This window comes from Coniophora puteana (assembly GCF_000271625.1).
Source record: "Coniophora puteana RWD-64-598 SS2 unplaced genomic scaffold CONPUscaffold_7, whole genome shotgun sequence".
Classification (NCBI taxonomy): domain Eukaryota; kingdom Fungi; phylum Basidiomycota; class Agaricomycetes; order Boletales; family Coniophoraceae; genus Coniophora; species Coniophora puteana.
In genome coordinates this window covers 352,258-369,604 of record NW_006913059.1, presented here as the reverse complement: position 1 = coordinate 369,604, position 17,347 = coordinate 352,258, and the positions used below count along the sequence as shown (strand labels likewise).

At 59.2% G+C, this 17,347-nt stretch overlaps 5 protein-coding genes across 5 annotated transcripts; 2 read left to right on the top strand and 3 right to left on the bottom strand.

The window, feature by feature from the left end:
- Positions 1-1,297: 1,297 nt before the first annotated feature.
- On the bottom strand, positions 1,298-2,116 carry CONPUDRAFT_165825 (uncharacterized protein). The gene is made up of 2 exons (XM_007771049.1): positions 2,000-2,116; positions 1,298-1,942 (listed from the first exon to the last, which is right to left on the bottom strand). The coding sequence occupies exons 1-2, from the start codon at positions 2,093-2,095 to the stop codon at positions 1,373-1,375; spliced, it is 666 nt and encodes a 221-aa protein (XP_007769239.1). The 5' UTR covers positions 2,096-2,116; the 3' UTR covers positions 1,298-1,372.
- A 749-nt stretch (positions 2,117-2,865) lies between these two features.
- On the top strand, positions 2,866-6,299 carry CONPUDRAFT_144413 (uncharacterized protein; the record flags this gene model as incomplete). The annotated part of the gene is made up of 3 exons (XM_007771048.1): positions 2,866-2,964; positions 3,176-4,063; positions 4,099-6,299. 3 exons carry the CDS (start codon positions 2,866-2,868, stop codon positions 5,950-5,952), a joined length of 2,841 nt encoding a protein of 946 aa, XP_007769238.1. The 3' UTR covers positions 5,953-6,299.
- Positions 6,300-6,806: 507 nt separating this feature from the next.
- On the bottom strand, positions 6,807-11,145 carry CONPUDRAFT_73415 (acetyl-CoA synthetase-like protein; the record flags this gene model as incomplete). The annotated part of the gene is made up of 12 exons (XM_007770900.1): positions 6,807-7,043; positions 7,111-7,377; positions 7,457-7,603; positions 7,669-7,959; positions 8,009-8,630; positions 8,713-8,868; positions 9,009-9,170; positions 9,330-9,545; positions 9,608-9,738; positions 9,781-10,017; positions 10,076-10,786; positions 10,840-11,145. The coding sequence occupies 12 exons, from the start codon at positions 11,143-11,145 to the stop codon at positions 6,807-6,809; spliced, it is 3,483 nt and encodes a 1,160-aa protein (XP_007769090.1).
- A 450-nt stretch (positions 11,146-11,595) lies between these two features.
- Positions 11,596-15,912, top strand: CONPUDRAFT_165822 (uncharacterized protein). Its single transcript, XM_007771047.1, has one exon. It carries the CDS (start codon positions 12,109-12,111, stop codon positions 15,607-15,609), a length of 3,501 nt encoding a protein of 1,166 aa, XP_007769237.1. The 5' UTR covers positions 11,596-12,108; the 3' UTR covers positions 15,610-15,912.
- An 89-nt stretch (positions 15,913-16,001) lies between these two features.
- CONPUDRAFT_144410 (uncharacterized protein) lies at positions 16,002-17,272 on the bottom strand. The gene is made up of 3 exons (XM_007771046.1): positions 17,083-17,272; positions 16,785-17,028; positions 16,002-16,725 (listed from the first exon to the last, which is right to left on the bottom strand). The coding sequence occupies exons 2-3, from the start codon at positions 16,884-16,886 to the stop codon at positions 16,156-16,158; spliced, it is 672 nt and encodes a 223-aa protein (XP_007769236.1). The 5' UTR covers positions 16,887-17,028; positions 17,083-17,272; the 3' UTR covers positions 16,002-16,155.
- Positions 17,273-17,347: the final 75 nt, after the last annotated feature.

Below are 17,347 nucleotides of genomic sequence, written 5' to 3'. Positions count from 1 at the left end.
GAAGAGAGGTGAGGGGGACGTGAGGCTTGCAGCGAGATTGCTGCAAGGCCGACCGCCGCTGTAAAGAAATAGAAAATCAGTAACAAACGAAAGGATGCAACATACATAGTCCGAGGGAAACATACCTTTGCATGGAGATAGGAAAGCGATAGGGAGCAGTTGGGAGCAGTGAACGACATGATGCGTCGCCGAGGTTGCCGAAATTAAAGGTGTTTAGCTTTCGAGCCGCCCTCGCGGAATCGTGCGTATCTTACTGAATAGCCAGGAACATGGGACACGGCCCGGATTTGTCCCGGCCCGGGAACCTTGTCCCACCATTACCGACCATCGGGAACTAAATTGCGGGACATACCGTTTAGGAAGGCGGGTTTAAACTCAGGTCTCTCACGCCACCGGGAACTTATGGTCGATTTGCTACAGTATAGTGCGGACAACGACACAGAACACGCACCTGACGAGGAATGGAATTGGACCCCTGATGATTTATGATATGTTTGTCTATCAAATTTACTACTAATAAGTCCCATGTCCTCAGGTAGGTTCCTCAAGTCTTCGCATCCACCTATAGGAACTCGAGTATTTGCTGAAAATGTGCGATGTCGAAGTCTGGCGCACCGGATCGACCGACGGCTGGCACGCTGCATCACTCGTGCTGCTCAATTTCGGCTGTATCACTGTGATTGCGTCTTTCATGTGGTCATAGCAGAGTTTCAATGAGCTGAAGAACACCATCATCCTAGTCTATCTATTTTGTTGTGACACCAGCTACCACGTCAAACATGATGCCTGCACTTACTTTGGATTCCTTGGAACGCACTCAACAGGCGCACAGTTGACAAGAATGCGACCACGCGACTTTGTCAAAAAGGTTACATTAAAGTTGGTGTCAAATGGATGATCGAAATTATGTACGATTCATTCTCGAGTTTGATAGTACGAGGGATGGGTATATGAGCCTCCGGTCTAGCCTACTAACCAAAGCGAAGGATATCATCAATTTCCATGGCAGATTCATATCTGCATGTGTAGAACTTGTTTGGTGCTCATGGGCGCTCATGTTACACCCAAACACACTCTCTTTATCTCGGGTGGCGGTAATGCAGGAATTGTGAGGAGAACGTGCAAATCGACATGGTCAACGTCAAACTTACAAATTCCGCTCCGTCGAGTCCAAGTAGAGTCTGTTCCGCATATAAAATATAGCAGTAGGTGTTACAAAACATGTTAATAGTTCGAGTTCAGGTAACGCTGCGATCGCGTCCCCCATCCATGGCTTTGGTCAAATCGGGTTTTTTTTGGAACAGTCTGATAACAAGTTCTTCGCTTTATTTTCTGGCTATGGCACCCGCTCCTACTAGTTATGTCACTCTCCCTACGGGCCTCGGCCTTCTATAAACACCCTGAGCTCGTCATTCTTTGATTTGAGGTCCTCCGCAAGTCGGACGGCCGTCCCCTTGGTCGACAAGAGCACCCTTCCAACCTCCTGCCTATGTCTGTCTTTGGTGATATCTTTCTCCATTTGAGCCTCGTCCGTGACCCGAGCGAGGTGCGCATTCTCCACTTGGAGTCTGGTCACTTCAACGCTGTGGCTCACGAACTGCTGAGCGAGCTCCTCGGACATGCGTTCGTTCTCCCGAGAGAGACGAGCTACTTGCTCTTCGAGCATAAGATGTTGCTGGTGTTGCTGGTGCTCGTTTGATCCTGTGGCCTCGATACGTCTTCCCGCTGGCTGCGCGAGAGACACATCCCTGCCTTCCAGAGCGTTCCCGGGCCCTTGCTCTAGAAGGGCAATCCGCTGCTCCAAGTAAGCATTCTTCTGTGTCAGCGATTTGATGCGTGACTCGTATAGTTCCCGGTTATGGTGCACAAGTTGCTCGATGTCGTGAAGTTCGGCTTTGGTTACGAAGTTCGCGCAGAGCTCATCAAGTTTTTGAAAAAGTTGCTGAAACGGCGATGAAGGTCAGGTAGCGGTGCCGTCCAGCAAAGTGGTTGTGCGTACTTGCAACTTGTGAAACAACTCCATCATTTCCATCAACACCTCAGGCTCTTCAATTTGACGAGGAGAGAGCAAATCGACGCGTTTCTGGATCGGCATGTTGTTGCAGGGCGTGCTTACTAGGGCAGAGAATGAGACCCGGAGGTGTTGAGGTGGGCGAGCTGGTGGGAGCGCGTGCGAACCCTCCTTTCCGTTTCTAGTGATAACTGCTAGCGAGAAACTTTACGGCAGAAACGCAGCACTGAAACTTGGCGGGTCTTTTGCGCGCCACACGGGCTGATGGCCAGCGCGCTGCCAACCATGTAAGTACGTAAAACAAGATTTAACATAGGCGAAAGCGAGTCTCAAACGGGAATGAAGTAACGATGCACCTATCACCGGGCTGGTCTTATGTTTGCAACAGCATAGCGCGCAGTTATCTCAGGTCGACGCCCAGTACACAGCGTTCAGCTCGAACGCTTGATCACAGTGACAATGAGAGCGCGTTCGGTATAAATGAGCGCTTGATGATCAAGCGCTCGCGTTACCTCCGAACACAGCCTCTTTATCTTGGCTTTTTGGCAATGCAAGCAGTCACTAGGCAGAAATGCTAGGAGCTATGTTTCTTTCTGACTGGAATCTCTTATCACAGAAATAACATGGCGTGGTTTTCTGATGATGTTGGATGGTAGGACTGACGTCATGAGCCTTAGCATGGTCGGAGTTTACATTACCGTGCTATTATTCCCACGGGGCTTTTGCCCTTGGACTCTGGATTTGTTTTCTTGGCTTGACTTGATCTTCGCGCGAGGTGGAGTATATGCGCATCGACCATCGCCAATTTTCTCGCCAAAGGATGTCGCTTGGGAACGCGAGGGTGGGTTGTTCAAATGTCAGTGCAGGGCGGGCAATACGCGCCGCAGCCACGAACACAGCACAGCACTGCAGATAGCGCGAAGAAGACTGGCACCGGCCTCTCGATCCCCTTTGTGAGTAACATGTTCGCCGCCATCCCTCCAACCTGTGCTCTCGGCTGGCCCGGCGCCACGCCTCCTACCACCTATAGGAGTCCGCTCGGGCGTTTCTTGCAGCCTCTCTTTCTCTTTCTCCTTCCTTACATCTCCCCACCCTTGCCTTCGTTGCCTACCCTAGGCCCCGTTTGCAACATTCACGCCTTCATTCTCATTATTCCGTTCATAGATCACTGCCATGGCCTCGACAGTAGTATCTTGGCCATCTATCACCATTGCTCCGACTTCGGCTACAACTCCGACCCCGTCATCGACCACAAATGATATCTCATCATCATCATCCGGTGGTCTCTCTCAAGGTGCACTTATTGGCATCGTCGTCGCTTCTGTTGTTGTCGGCGTCGCTACCATTACCACCATCGTCGTCGTTGTCATGCGTCGGAGGCGTCGCAAATCAGGCGGGGATCGTGGTGACTTCACAAAGCTCAGCAGGGGGCACCGCCGCTTGTCTTCGGGCAACGAGCAGCCATTACAAGACCGGCAACGGAGTAGAACAGGGGAGAGGGAGGGAGAGAGCCCAAGGTCGAGGTCGAGGTCGAGATTGGTGTCGATGAACTCGCCTCCAGCTCGGTATGCACGGCACAGTACGAGACCATCCACTTCGCATGAGCCTCTCCTCGACGGTGAGAGCCAGTGGACCCGCGGCGCAACTCTTGATCGCGACGCCAGCTTTCACTCCAGAGATGCTTCAGATCCAGTGGCGCTCGAAGGTGGAGTATATGCGCCCGTTTCATCGCCCCATGCGCAGCAGAAGCACGCTAGCCTGCCGCCAGGCGCCGGGACAAACCCGTCACCGCCGAACCTGCCACGTTTGCACCTGGGTGGAGATGGGTTCGGGGACGGTAGGGAGGAGTACGATCCGTATGCGCGGATCAAGGGTGCGGGCACAGAGCCCACCTCCCATTCAAGGCGCGGGTCGTCTGGCTCGACGACACCAACACAGCCGTTTGTGTCGCGCACGCTGGCGGCGTCGCCGCTCTCGCGAACACCCCAACTGCAGGCTCCGTCTGAGGTTAACTCAAACTCGAAGGCTCGTCGGGTCTACTCTCCTTATACAGTGCATATTGATGATGACCTTTGGTGCATCTACAGCGCCCACCCGTGTCCTACGAATTCCTCAGCCACCCACCCACTCAAAATCAAACACACACCCATGGGCGCAGCCTCTCAGCCACACCGTCCCCTCAAACGCCATCCTCAAACCATACCTCCGCTATCTCCCAGCTCATCCGCGCCCGTGCAGCGGCCGGCGGCCCCGCACGCGCGCCGTCGAACGCAACGACGCTGCACACGCACTCGCCCTCAGCATCCACGAACGTCACAGTCGCGAGCGAAGCCGAGTTCGCGCGGCTCCTCGCCGACGCGGAGCGCCGCGCGATGTGGGACGAGCAGCAAGCGCTGGCGAGGGAGCAGGAGGCGCTCCGGATGGCTGATGCGAGTCCAGCGAGTGTGTGGTCCCAGCCGAGCTATACTAGCCGGGCGGGATCGTTGGCAGGAACGGCCAAGGGCGGGTCGCTTGACGAGCTGATGTATGCGGATTTGCACGGCGGTGGTGGTTCCTATAGTCCGGTGCCGACGCCGCCGCTTCCGACGTCGGCTTCGCCCGCGCCCACTCTGATGTCTGCGTCCCCTGCACCTCCTGCTTCTGCGAATGCTGGTGCTGTGGGCGAAGACGGGACTCTTGTTGGTGCTGGGGCACAGCCATATCCGCAGTCACAGACTATCACGGGAGCTGCAAGAGCCAAGTCATCCAGAAGACGTCCGGCTCGCCCTGCGGACATGCTTCCGACTGTTCCTGAAAGCCCGATGGTGACGAACGGGAGCTTCGCGTCGGTATCCGGGCTTGCGTCCGGGTTCGGGTCCACTCCTGGATCTGGCAGTGCGATACCCACGCCGGCACAAAACGAGGCTCGCCCACAGTCAGTGGTGTACACACTGGCAGGGAGCGAATATCACCCCTCGACGAGCTCGATGTCTGCTGCGCTGTCTCACGCTACGCCCCGCGCGTCCTATGTCTCCGCATCCACCGTAGGGCTGTCATCACCCCCTCTTCCACCTTTGCCTCCTCTCTCGGTAGAGGCGCACGGAAGAGAAGGCAGCAACGAGCCCATGCCCTTGCTCACCTCCACGAATTTCGGCGCGCGGCAGCGCCCGGTGAATGACCAGTCCATGTCCTCGCGCGCGAGCCTCGCGAGTCTCGCGACGACGACGGACGGGTCGGTGCTCGCGAGCTCGAGCTCGTTCTCGGCGTCGACGGAGCGGTATCCGTCGCTCGCGGCGCGGTCGAGCGGGCCGTCGCATAAGAACGGGTCGAGTATCAGCTCCAACTCCAACTCGAACTCCAACTCCAACTCGGGCTCGGGCTCGGGGAGCAACTCGGGGAGTGCATCGAGCAGCGCGCAGTCGCATCCGGACGTGCCGCCGCTGCCGGGGCTGCCGAGCACGATGATACCGGGTGCGCGCGTGGGTGCGGGGGCGGGGGCGAGAGGGCGCGGGCCGACGAGGGATTGGAGGAATACGCCGGCGGGGCTTGGGGCGCTGGAGAGGCTGCATATTTCGCAGCTGCAGATCCCGGGCTCTGGTTCTGGTTCTGGTTCTGGCTCTGGCTCAGGGGTGGGGGTGGGGGTGGGGAACGGGCCGTTGCATAATCCGCATTCGCCTGGTGGAGCTGGGGGGAGCGCGGCCACGGTCGCGCCCGCTGGTTCTGGGTTTGGTCATGGGCCGTCGGCGCTGAGGAACCCGCATTCGCCTTGGGAGACGGCGAACCCTGCGGGGGCGGCGGAGATGCATAATCCGCATTCGCCGCAGAAGGTGCCGGCGGGGCAGGAGCAAGGCAAGAAGGCGCACCTGCGGCATGAGAAGGGCGCGTCGATCCCCGAGATTCACCGCGTCGTCAGTGGGGACGTGCCGAGCTCGGGGATTGCGAGTATTGATATCGCGTTCTGATGTTTGATAATAAGGGTGCTGGCTGGACTGTTGCTGGATTTGGAGGTGGGGAGGTGGGGAGGATGTTTACACTTATATTTACACGTATCTTTATTCCCCTTCTTTGGACCTTTCCGCGCTATGTTTTTCTCTTTTCTGTTTGATCATGCCTTTCGCGGATCACATCTTTCCATACCGCACTACCCTGCTTATGCATCACATATTGGAGTCTCGCGTTGGAACTCTCGATATGCATATCAACATCACATCTCTCGTCCTGCTTCTACAATATCGCCAACTATCCCCTTGCACTGATACCTCACTCAGCGCTTATTCTGGACGCTTCTCAGCATTATTGCATTTAATTCCAATCCATAGTTTTGTGATCTTTCCATTCGCACTTTTACGCTTTGCATTTGCGTCAACTTGTTGACAGTGTGACGGTGAACGCAATGTAAAACATCTGTTTCTTCGCGAACTAGCATGCTCTGCTGATCATGGACCATTGGCTGGAAGCGCGCCTATGTGGGGAAACTTATGCGAGTTGCAGATGAACCAGAGCTGCAATCAGATATTCCACCACAGGTGTAAGTCGGCAGGACTAGAGCTCAGTTCACTAAAGAAACATATCGTTACCCTGCAACGTAACTCTGGTATGGTGAGACGGATAGTCCGACAGCTGGATTCCAACGGAAAAGGGAAGAGGCGAGACAAGCATCAACGAACAGGTCCAGGTCAAAAGGTAATTGTCATGCGTTACACTTCTACACAGTACATCCACATGGGGTCAGAATAACCTGCCGTACCAATCACTCGTCAGCTAGCGACAAACACATCGTAGCTCAGACAGAAAACGCACCATCGTTCGCTCACGATCAGATATACCCCTTAGAAGCCCAATAACCGACCCATGCCTCCGCATCCTCCCTACCCAGCGGCTCGACACCTCTGAGCGCCTCGCTGACGCTCTGGAACTTCTCCGTCGAAAGCGTGGCAGATCCGCCCGCTTCGCCGACGCCCGAGTCGGCACGGACGCCGTCGTTGCTCGCAGCACGGAGATCTTCGTCGGCCTTGGCGAGTGCGGCGAAGTATCCTTGGAGCTTGATCGCAGGCTACATTTCACAAACAAGAAAAACAATCAGATCACACGCAGAATGAAGCTCAAGACCTGCGACGCACGATCGCATCAAGATCCCCCGTGCCCTCACACGCAGCGGCTCTCCGCGCCAGGAGCGCATGCCACTCGCTGAAAGGCACGAACGGCAGCTGCAGCTCGGGCACGCTCCGCTTGGCCTTGGTCGCGAGCGCGGTGCGCATGTGCCCGAAGACGGTCTGCCACGGCGCCGGGCGCGGGTGCACGAGGTTGAGCGCGGGGTGCGCGACGGGCGCGAAGGCGGCGTCGATCAGGGCGGCTGCGACGGTGCGTGTTGGGAGCCACGAGACGACCTGTGTTGGAGCAGGAGATCAATATGTTGGTATTCGTCGTGACAGGTGTTAGAAATGGAGCATGGTTGGCGGGACGTACACCAAGCGCATCGGGCAGCGCACCGAGTGCGATCCCCGACTTGATTAATATGGGTACCCAGTCGGACGTTGCCCATGCGCCGTTGGGCCCGCCCGCAATCTGGCCGATGCGGACCGAAGTCGTAGTGAGACCGCTCTTGCTCAGTACCTGCGCGAACGGTGAAAGTCCCAGTGTAGTATAATAATCGTAAAATAAAAGCAATGAAAGCTTACCCGCTCAGCAACATATTTGCTCTCCCCATACCCGTTCCCCACCGCCGTCGCAGCATCAAGGAGCACCTCCTCCGGATACGCGCCCTTGGATTTATCCCAGGACTTGGTCGACCCGATCGAGGACGTGAACAGCACGCGGGCTGGAGCCGAGGATGAAGACGAGGAAGACGCGGCGAGCGCGAGGTCGACGAGGTTCCGCGTGCCGCGGACGTGCGGCTCGAAAGACGATAAGGCGAGGTTGAAGTCAAGTCTCCAGGCCGCGTGGATGATATGCGTCACCGAATTCCGGAGCTATTCCGAGTGAGTACAGGACGGGACGAGGCACCAGCGCTCGACTCACCTCGTCATACACGCTCTCGCCCAAACCCAGCTTCTCTTCCGCCAACACACCCTCCACGAACTTGAGTTTCTCCGACGCGAGCAGCGCAGCAGCGAGGTCCTTGTCCAAGAACGCCGCCGTCTGGCGCTCCAGACTCGTCTTCCCCGCCCCAGCGGAGGCAGCCGGCCGATTGAACGCGTACACGCGCTCGACGCGCTCATCCACGAGTAGATGCGCGAGGAGATGCGAGCCCAGCCCGCCCGTCGAACCCGTGAGCAGAACCGTTGCCTTATTCTGCCCGCTGAGCGGTATCACGTCGCGGGCAGCGCCAGCAGCCGGGCCGGTTAGGTCCTGGGTGTATTTCTCGATCATCGCTTCGATGGCCTTTACACGACGTGTCTTTTCTTCCTCCAGCTCTTTCTCCACAAGGGCGGGTAGATCGCCGCTCGCAGAAGTAACTGCAGCTGAGTTGGGGGCAGCGGAGGCAGCGATGCGCACGACGGCGCCCGCGAGCTGGCGAATCGTTGGGTTCTGGAAGACGATGTTCTGCGGGACACTTTGCGCCGCGCGCGTGCGCACGTTCGCGTCCGTGTCTGTGCGCAGCGCGCCGATGATGCGGTTGCGGAGGTACGTCGCTGTCAAGCTGCGCCCATTTCAGTTTAAGGTCTTTCACGTCAGAAAAGAGCGAAGAGGCGAGGGAGGAGCGGTGAGAAGGGAGAACGAACCTGTCGAATCCCTGTGCGAAGAAGTCGGCGTCGCGGCCGACCGTGCGCGCGCTGACGAGCGCTGCTTGCTTGCCGAGCCAGTCTTCGAGGGTCTCCTGCGTCCATTGGTCTGGCACGCCGATCGCGCTGTGCGTGCTGCGCTCGACTTCTTCGTATCTGGGGGTGTAACAAGTAAGTACGTCGGTCTGAAATCCGCCAGAGGGCCGCTTGGAGAGAAGCTCGACGGAAATAAGGTGAGGGGGAAGGGAAAGAAGATACAAAGATACAAAGGAGAACAGGAAGAGGGAGCGACTTACAGCGCAGCGATCTCGGCCTCGTACGCCTGCAGCGCACGTTTCTTGAGCACGGTTCCCTTCGGTGCGCGCGGGAGCGGCTTTTCCGGGCTCGCGACGAGGATCATCTCCTTGAAGATCCTGCTGAACGCCGGCGCGTTCTTATTCGCCGTCTCAACCGCGTCCCTGGCACAAGCGTAAGCACAACACACAAAACAGAAGCACAACTTCTACGCGTTCCAAAGAAACCACCAAAAAACAGACGCAAGCCGTGTCCGCGCACGTGGGTTCAGAGGAAGGACGAAGAGACAGCACAACGCACGCAGTCCAGAGATGCGCACTCACCAGATCGCATTCCGAAACCCCGCCAACGCCCGCTCATCCCGCACATCGAACGCGTACGCCCCGCGCGGCTCGACGAGCACGCCGACCTGGTGGCGCGCGCGCCCGAACATGACCGCGCCGCCGATGCGCGGGTGCGCGGCGAGGACGTCTTCCATTGGCCCCGGGACGGTTTTTTCGCCGGTTGCGAGGGTGAGGACGTCGTCGACGCGGCCGATGCTGTGTGGTGTGAGTGAGAAGTGGGGAGGGAGGAGACAAGGGGTGGGAGGGGTGGGGCTTACACTTTCCACAGGCCTTTCTTCGTCGGATGTTCTATCCACACGTCCGAGGTGGCGTAGCCGTGCTCCTCGGGGAGATTCTCAACCGCGAGCGTGATCTTCTCGTTCGACTGCCCCCCACCCACGTCAATCCCCTAAACACTCAAAAGCACACCCCGGCAATCTCGACCACGCACCAGAAACACACACTCGAACCCCGCGTCCCGTTCCCCCGACTGGGACTGCGGCACCCAGCGGATGGAGACGTGCGGCGAGAAGCGCATCCAGACCCAGTCGCCGTCCGCGAGGTCCTGCTTGTCCGGGAGCGCGACGGGGCACCCGAACTCGGTCGCGCCGAGCTCGCTTGCGATGGGCACGCCCTGTGCGCTGAGGCTATCGCCTGTTTTCGTGGGGAGGGGGCCGCCGCCGTAGAGCTTGCGGGGTGTTAGTGCCACGATAGGAAGACGGGGAGGGGATGGAGGGGTAACGCACCACGTACTCCATGCGCTTGAGCGCATCCACCGCCTCGCGCGACTCGGCCCACTGCTCGACGAACGCAGGCACGGTGAGCACGACGGTGCTCCTCGTCCGAACGATCGCATCTAAGAGACTATCCGACGTCGGAATGACCGGTGCCTTCCCTGGATCCTGCATACTAGTCGGCGCGAACAGCCCGACAGAGACCATACCGCCGAGCGGCGCGTACACCTGGAACGCGTACCCGAAGCTGTGGAACGCGGGGAGCGCCATCGTGCCCAGCCTCCGCCGCGCTGAGACGGCGGCGTCGGGCTCGCCGGGGTAGAGGCGCGCGCCGGAGTGGGTGTAGAAGCGGCGCTGGGCGAGCCATTGGATCTGGATGCGGAAGGTGTGTGCGATGGGCTTGGGGAAGCCGGTTGAGCCGGAGGAGTGCATGTACATCGCCGGTGTGTCTACGTCCGGGCGGGCGTTTGGGGGTGGGTACGGGCCGGGGTGCTGGGTGAAGGGGTGGGAGGAGGTTTCGTGTCCTAGGTGGGGGAAGAGCTGGGCGAGCGTTGGGATTTCTGTGGTTGTTGCGGGTTGGAGAGATTGGGAGGCGCGTTCGGTGTCGATGGCGTGTAGGAGCTCCGAGTGCGTGTGGGAGAGAGTGAGGATGCGGGTGCAGGATGTTTTCTTCATCATGTCGATGACAGCGGGGGCGGAGTTGCGCGGAGACATGGGGAAGGGCTGGGTGTGGCATGTCAGGGATGCAGAGGAGGGAAACACAGAGATAGACGCACGACGATGCCAGCCTTCATCATTCCAACAACAATCGCTTGATAGAGGAGTGTGTCAACGTTGGCGATAAGTGCAATGACCTCGCCCTCTGGACCCTCTCGCCCTGGGCGCAGGATATGAGCTGCGCGGTGGACTGCACGGCCAAACTCGAGGAAGGAGATATGAGTGACGCCATCGGGGGACTGGTCATCGGGGTATACATAGATTGGCACGGTGGGGTTGTTGTCGATGTGAAAGTCTACGACTTCGTAGAGGAGCAGAGAATGGTCGAGTGGAGGGTAAATGCGCTCTGTGTTGTGGTCAGCCATGTTCCTTCAGATCCGGGGGCGAAAGTCAAAGGTGCGAGATGGAGATGGGTGTAATATAGGCCGAGGATTCTGAAGCGTGGACTCGGCCGCAGCTGTCGGCTTCCAGAAAAGTCATAGGTGACTTGTTAAAGATATACTTAGCAAACGAAGGAAACCTTCAGTCTTATCCGCTGCCCAGATGAAGTCGACTTGGTGAGTGCCTGTGAGTATAAATACACAGTTGCCCCGTGGAGTAAGCGACTGGGCGTTCATGAGACAACAAAACTCACAAGGAGACAAAAGTTGAGATGGATGGTTCATGTCGACGTTTACCGTGTGTTTGTCACGATGATGTGTCGTCCAGGACGTCGACCGGGTGTTGCCGAACATCTTCTTTCCTCTGCTCACCATCGTCCGCTTCATCGCCAACGCCAGTCTTCAGCTTTCTTTCGTCCTGCTGCTCCTATCACTCGCGTCCTTGTCGAGACAGCTCGTTATTGATCCTTTTCAGCATTCTCCTTGTCACGACTCGGCACAGGCGCTTGTCAACCATCGCTGCCTTCATTTCCTGTCGGTCTTCCATCATATCGGTCCGTCATGGCATAAACGCTTCACGAACACCACTCCTGGAGAGCCGGATACCAGCTTGCAGCCACCGTGCTTTCAGGACCTCCAAACGTTGCTGTGCGTGTTTCGCCTTCCCCCCGGCGCACCGCCGCCTCGTGGCATCGTGCTACTTCCTCTTTCGACAGCAGGCACAAGCCAGCCCGTCCTCGTCAGCCTACCCGACGGCTTCATTTCATCTCATTAAACTTTCCCTGTCCTCTCATTACCTGTCACCTTTAAATCTACAACACGGTACTTGACACACTCGATCCACGTCCCCAGCCATCCCTAGGGTCCAGCCACGTCGCCCTCTCCACATATCTGCTTCCCCGCAACCCATCATCGGACCGCTCGAGGCTCGCCAGTAGAACATTACCGATGAGCTACACCAATGGCTCCACATTCTCGGACATGCAAGGCAAAATGCGCGTCGTGCCCAACGGCAACAGCAACGGCTACGGCGACGCCCGCGGCGCACCCACCCCTTCACCAGGCGACTACTCCGACTCCGCCTACGACCCCTATGCAAGCCCATCTCCCCACCCCGTGGTGCCCACGAACGCACCACCTGCGCAGCACGCGAATGGGAACGGGAACCCAACCATGCGCTACTTCGCCAACGCCGCCAAGCAGCGCCCGCGGGACGTCACCTGGATCTCACAGCCCACGTCCGCGCACACCGCTGCGCCCATCACGCCGCACGACCACTGGCCGCCGCCGTCCATGTCCGGCCAGGGCATGCGCTCCATGCAGAGCCTGCTCACGCCCGTTATGGGCACCGGGAACGCCAGGCCGAGCCCTGCGAACGGCACCGGGGATGCCTACACGGATAACGGGCGGGGTACAAGGAGCGGGCGGGGCGAAAGCAGAGGTAGAGGAGAGGCGGGGTCTGGGAGCGGGTATGGGAGCGGGTATGGGTATGGGTATGACGGGAACAGCAATGGCAACGTGCGCTCGGAGCGCGAGAGCGAGGTCGACACCGAGTTCATGACTATCACGGACGCCAATATCCCCTCGGACGCCGCGTACGACAACTGGTACCAGAGCCAGGCGAGCCGCGCGGCGGCCAACAGCGAGAAGCTCGCGTCGGTGACGACGAACAAGGGCGCGGGAACGGGCAACAGGTTCGTCGGCGGGTTCGTAAGGGGGATACGCAAGGTGATGTCCAAGGGCCGCATGAAGGACCGCAGGGGCGCGGCGTACCCCGGCGGCGGCGCAGGCGGGAGCGCGGCGGCGCTCAGGGAGCGGATCAATCTGAACGAGAGCGCGACGACGATTACGCCCTCGCCGATGCAGATGCAGCAGAGCCAGCAGGGGCAGCTCCCGCGCTACAGGATGGACCCGCAGCTCGGCATGGTGCCGTCGCCGATGGCGTCGCACGTCGATATGGATATGGGTACGGATGGAGGCGCGGATGTGCGGGTGGAGATCGAGCCTGCGTCGCCGTACGAGCATGGTCGTGGCCACGAGCACGAGCACGAGAATGGGTATGCGCAGCAGTATCAGTACGCGAACGGCGACGCGGTCTACGGTGCACCCTCGCCTGGTGGCCATCTCTCCGTGCTCGACGGCGGGAGCGGGAGCAGGGGCGACCGTTCGCCCCTGTCTGCCGTGCACGAGGTCGCGTCCGACCCGGACTCGGACGTGGAAGACGACGAGTTCGAAGTCGAAGTCGCAGACGTCGACCCGGACTCGGACGACGCGATCGACCCGGATCTCGACATGCACCTCGACGAGCCGCCCGTCATCCCGCCTGGCCCGGGCCCGCGGCCCCTGCTCCACGTCGACAGCAGCAACAGCAACAGTCACAGCGACAGCCAGGGCCGCGTGCTGAGCACGACCGACCCCTCCCTGCTCGAGTCGCCCGTGCTCGTCGAGCCCCCGCTCGCACCCGACTTCGCGTCCATGCCGCACGACCACCCGCCGCCCTCCGCCGCGCCCTCGAAGACGTTCCACGAGCGCGCAGGCGCGCTCAAGGGGCTCATCGCGAGGGTGAACGCGTATCCGTGGGTCACGCCGTCGACGGTCGCGGCGGACTATTACCCCGCGGAGAGCGCGTACGCGCGCGTGGCGCTGCTGCATGCGCGCGAGCACGGGCATACGGCGCCAGAGGCGATTAAGCCGGCCAAGTCGTGGTATCAGGGCGGCGCGGGAGGGGGAGCGGGAGGGGGAGCGGCGGCGAGTGCGCTGGATTTGTTGGGTACGCCGGGGGGGATGGGGCCGGTGGCGAGGGCGGGGCCGGGGCTGGCGGAGAAGCTGTTTCCGGTTGCGGGGGTGGGTACGTATGGTGCGGGTGCGGGCCCCCGTGCGTTGCCTGTGCCGCCGGGACAGCCGCAGGTGCAGGCGCAGTGGCCGCCGCCGTTTCCGGACCCGCGGGGGATGCCTATGGGGTGGGCGTCTGTTGGGCCGATGGCGGCTGGGTCTACTCCGCATCACCAACATCATCATCATCATCATCGTTCGTCACGGCATCGACACACTCATGATCACGACCGCGATCGTGAACACGAGCACGGGCATGATCCAGACAGGGCACGCTCGCACTCGCCGCAGTCGCAGTCACACTCGTCGCACACGCATTCGTCAACTTCGCATTCACATTCGCACTCGCATCAATCGCACAGCTCGCATTCACGCTCGCACCGCACGCACCGATCCCACCGCTCGCATTCGCAGTCGCGCTCGACCTCGCCCACCGGCACCGGCACCGGCACCACCACCACCACGCACACCCGCACGGGCACAGGCACAGGCACAGGCACGGGGACGGGGACGGGGACGAACACGCGCCCGACGACAGGCGCATACGACGTCGACGAGCACGGGTACCCGCGTCCGCCGGCGGGCTACGCGCGCGCGTACGTCGGGCAGCCGCTGTTCGTGTACCCCACGGGGCTGCCGCCTGGGTTTCAGCCGACGCAGCCGCCGCCGCCGCCTGCGGGTGGGCCTGTTCCTGCGTTGGGGCCGGGTGGTGCGCAGGTTCAGGCTCCGGGGCAGTATGAGCACCAACATCATGGCCGTGATTATGACCGTGGGCATCATTATGGCGTTCACCAGCACGTTCAGGCTCATTCGCAAGTTCAAGCTCAATCTCAAGTCTTAGGCCAGCCTCAAGCCCATCCTCAAGGGCAAGAGCGAACCCACCAGCCCGCTACACAGCCCGCGCCCCCGTCGTACCAGCCGTACCCCCCGCCGCCAGGCGTATACCAGCCCCAGCCTGTATACATGCTCGCCGGCTCGCCGCCGCACGTCATGTCTACGCCCGGCGGGGACGTTACGATCGGCACTGCGGAGGCGCTCGGCGCAGGAGTGGGGGTCGGCGCGGGTGCAGGAGGAGGTGAAGCGGGATATATACCGCCCCCGCCGGTCCTGCACGCCCGCTCGTCGCCCTCGGGCGGGTCGATGCCGCTCGTGAGCCGCGTTGTGTCTCCCGCGCCCCAACCCCCGCCTCCAGCGCCGACGCTGCCGCTGCCGCCGCCGTTCGTGCCTGCTGCTACGATTGCGAAGGTGAAGGCGAAGTCTCCGTCGCCGCCTAGGTCTGGACGTGCGAATGGGCATGGGCATGCGAATGGGCACGGAAATGGGCACGGGTATGGAAACGGGTATGGAAATGGACAGGGAAACGGGTATGGAAATGGACAGGGGAACGGGTATGGATATGAGAATGGATACGGGCCAGACAAGAAGGGTAATACACCATCGCGAGGGCGCGTGGCGTCGCCGGCGTCGACGTCCGGGTGGGGCGACGTCGGCGGGGCGCCGCTGCCTGCGCCTGTGACGCCCGGCTCGAAGCCCGCGGAGATGCAGCCGCCGCCGCCGCCAGTGCTGCACTGGGAGCCGGTGGGTGCAGGTGGGGGGTTTAGTATGCCTGGGGGATGATCGGCGTGCTTTATTTTTTCTTGTGCTCTTTATCGAGTGATTTCTTTTCTATCTTGACTTTGACTTTTTTTCTTGGTCATCTGGTTTCTCTATTTTGGCCTATAGATTGGCTGATTACTCTACTCACCCGTACTCTTCCCATATGTTTTTATTGCTCACACACGGACGTACTCGTCAACGACATTGTACGCTCATACCCACGCATGCACGTTATGACTTTTTTCTGATCATGGTATCCCGCATATATACTTTACATCGTCGTATTACAAAACTTCATATGCATAAGTTCCTCATGCTGTCTACGAGTCATATTTAGCAAATATGCTGCTGTTCGTCTTTCTTGCCTTTAGCTCCGAGCTCATTCGACAAGATGGTAGCTGCTGCTCCAGAAACTCCAATGATACAAAGATATAGTATACATTGGTTTGTTAATCCGCCTTTCCAGAGACGCACGCTCCCTGCAACGAATAAACACGACAAATGTCCATTGTAAACCTGTACACTGTCCTCCCTCAATAATTGTAACTATTGGTGATGGTGACCTTCTCAACCCGTGCGGTAACTCCTGCCATGAAAAGAGGGCAAGCACAGACAATAAAACAAGTATTCCTTTATCCCTCCGTCGGACGAGACACTTGCATGCGAAACCGACCGCCTGTCTCCATCCGTGTCCCGATCCCCGTCGTTGTCTTCGCCATCCGTTTCATAGTCAGACTCCAGCTCTTGGATCGCAGGACGCCACATGCGCTCTAAAGCCGAAGGAAAGCCAAATCTACGACGCCGCGGCGCGCCGTCTCCGGGAATAAACTCGCTTCGCCCCTCGCGCACGCTCGAGCGCGAGCTGCGCGCGCGCCAGTATGCGACGCGCGCCTCGTACGTGGCGTCTTCGACGGGGCGCCGCCAAAGCTGGCGCCTTCCCCTGCTTGTGGTGGAGTCTGTGGTGGCCTTGCGCGAGGGGGTTGGTTTGGTTGAGGAGCGGCGCTTGGGGGTGGGGTGGGCAGAAGGGTGTATTGCGTCCGCCTCTTGAACGAAAGTTCTACCGCAATTGTGGTTCTCCTTCACGTCTTCTACGGCCTTGGGATCATCAATAGGTTCGCTTGTTAACTCCTCTGCGTACTGTGAATGATGATGGATAAGACGGGGGTATGTCCGTTAGGTGAAGGTGAGAAACGCACATCAGCTTGTTGAGGCCGTCTCATGCGTATCATCCCGAGGAAAGAGCGATGAGCCTTGGGCTTCTCGCAAGGTATAGATCCTTCTTTGGAGAGACGAGACATTGTGAGTGGTTGAAAAGCGTAAGTCGCAGCGAAGGGCGGCACTTGTGATGAAAGACACAAGGGAGGAAAGGCATAGGACGCCACATTTATACGTCCATCGGGCCTGCCTTCCAAGAACGTGGTAGTGTTGCTGTGCGGATAACTGGGGAAGCGATGCTGTGTTGAGTAGTCGAAGTCAGAAAGAACAATAACGCACCTTGTTCCCTGGTACAGTCTTTATCTTTGTCTCAATTGTGCTCCCAATATAGCAGGCCTTGTTGCAACCTCGTGTACCCACAACAGCACTGGCTTCACCTCTAGCGCGCACAGGAGTGGCTCTGCTTTTCTAAGACGTGAGGCATAATGCAGATTGATTGCCTTGAGAATGTTTTCAGTGGGTTATCCAGAGAAGCGAGACAGAGAGTTGACATAGACCTAACAATGTCGAAAGAACAAAGGCAAAGAGCGCGCGTCTGAAAAGC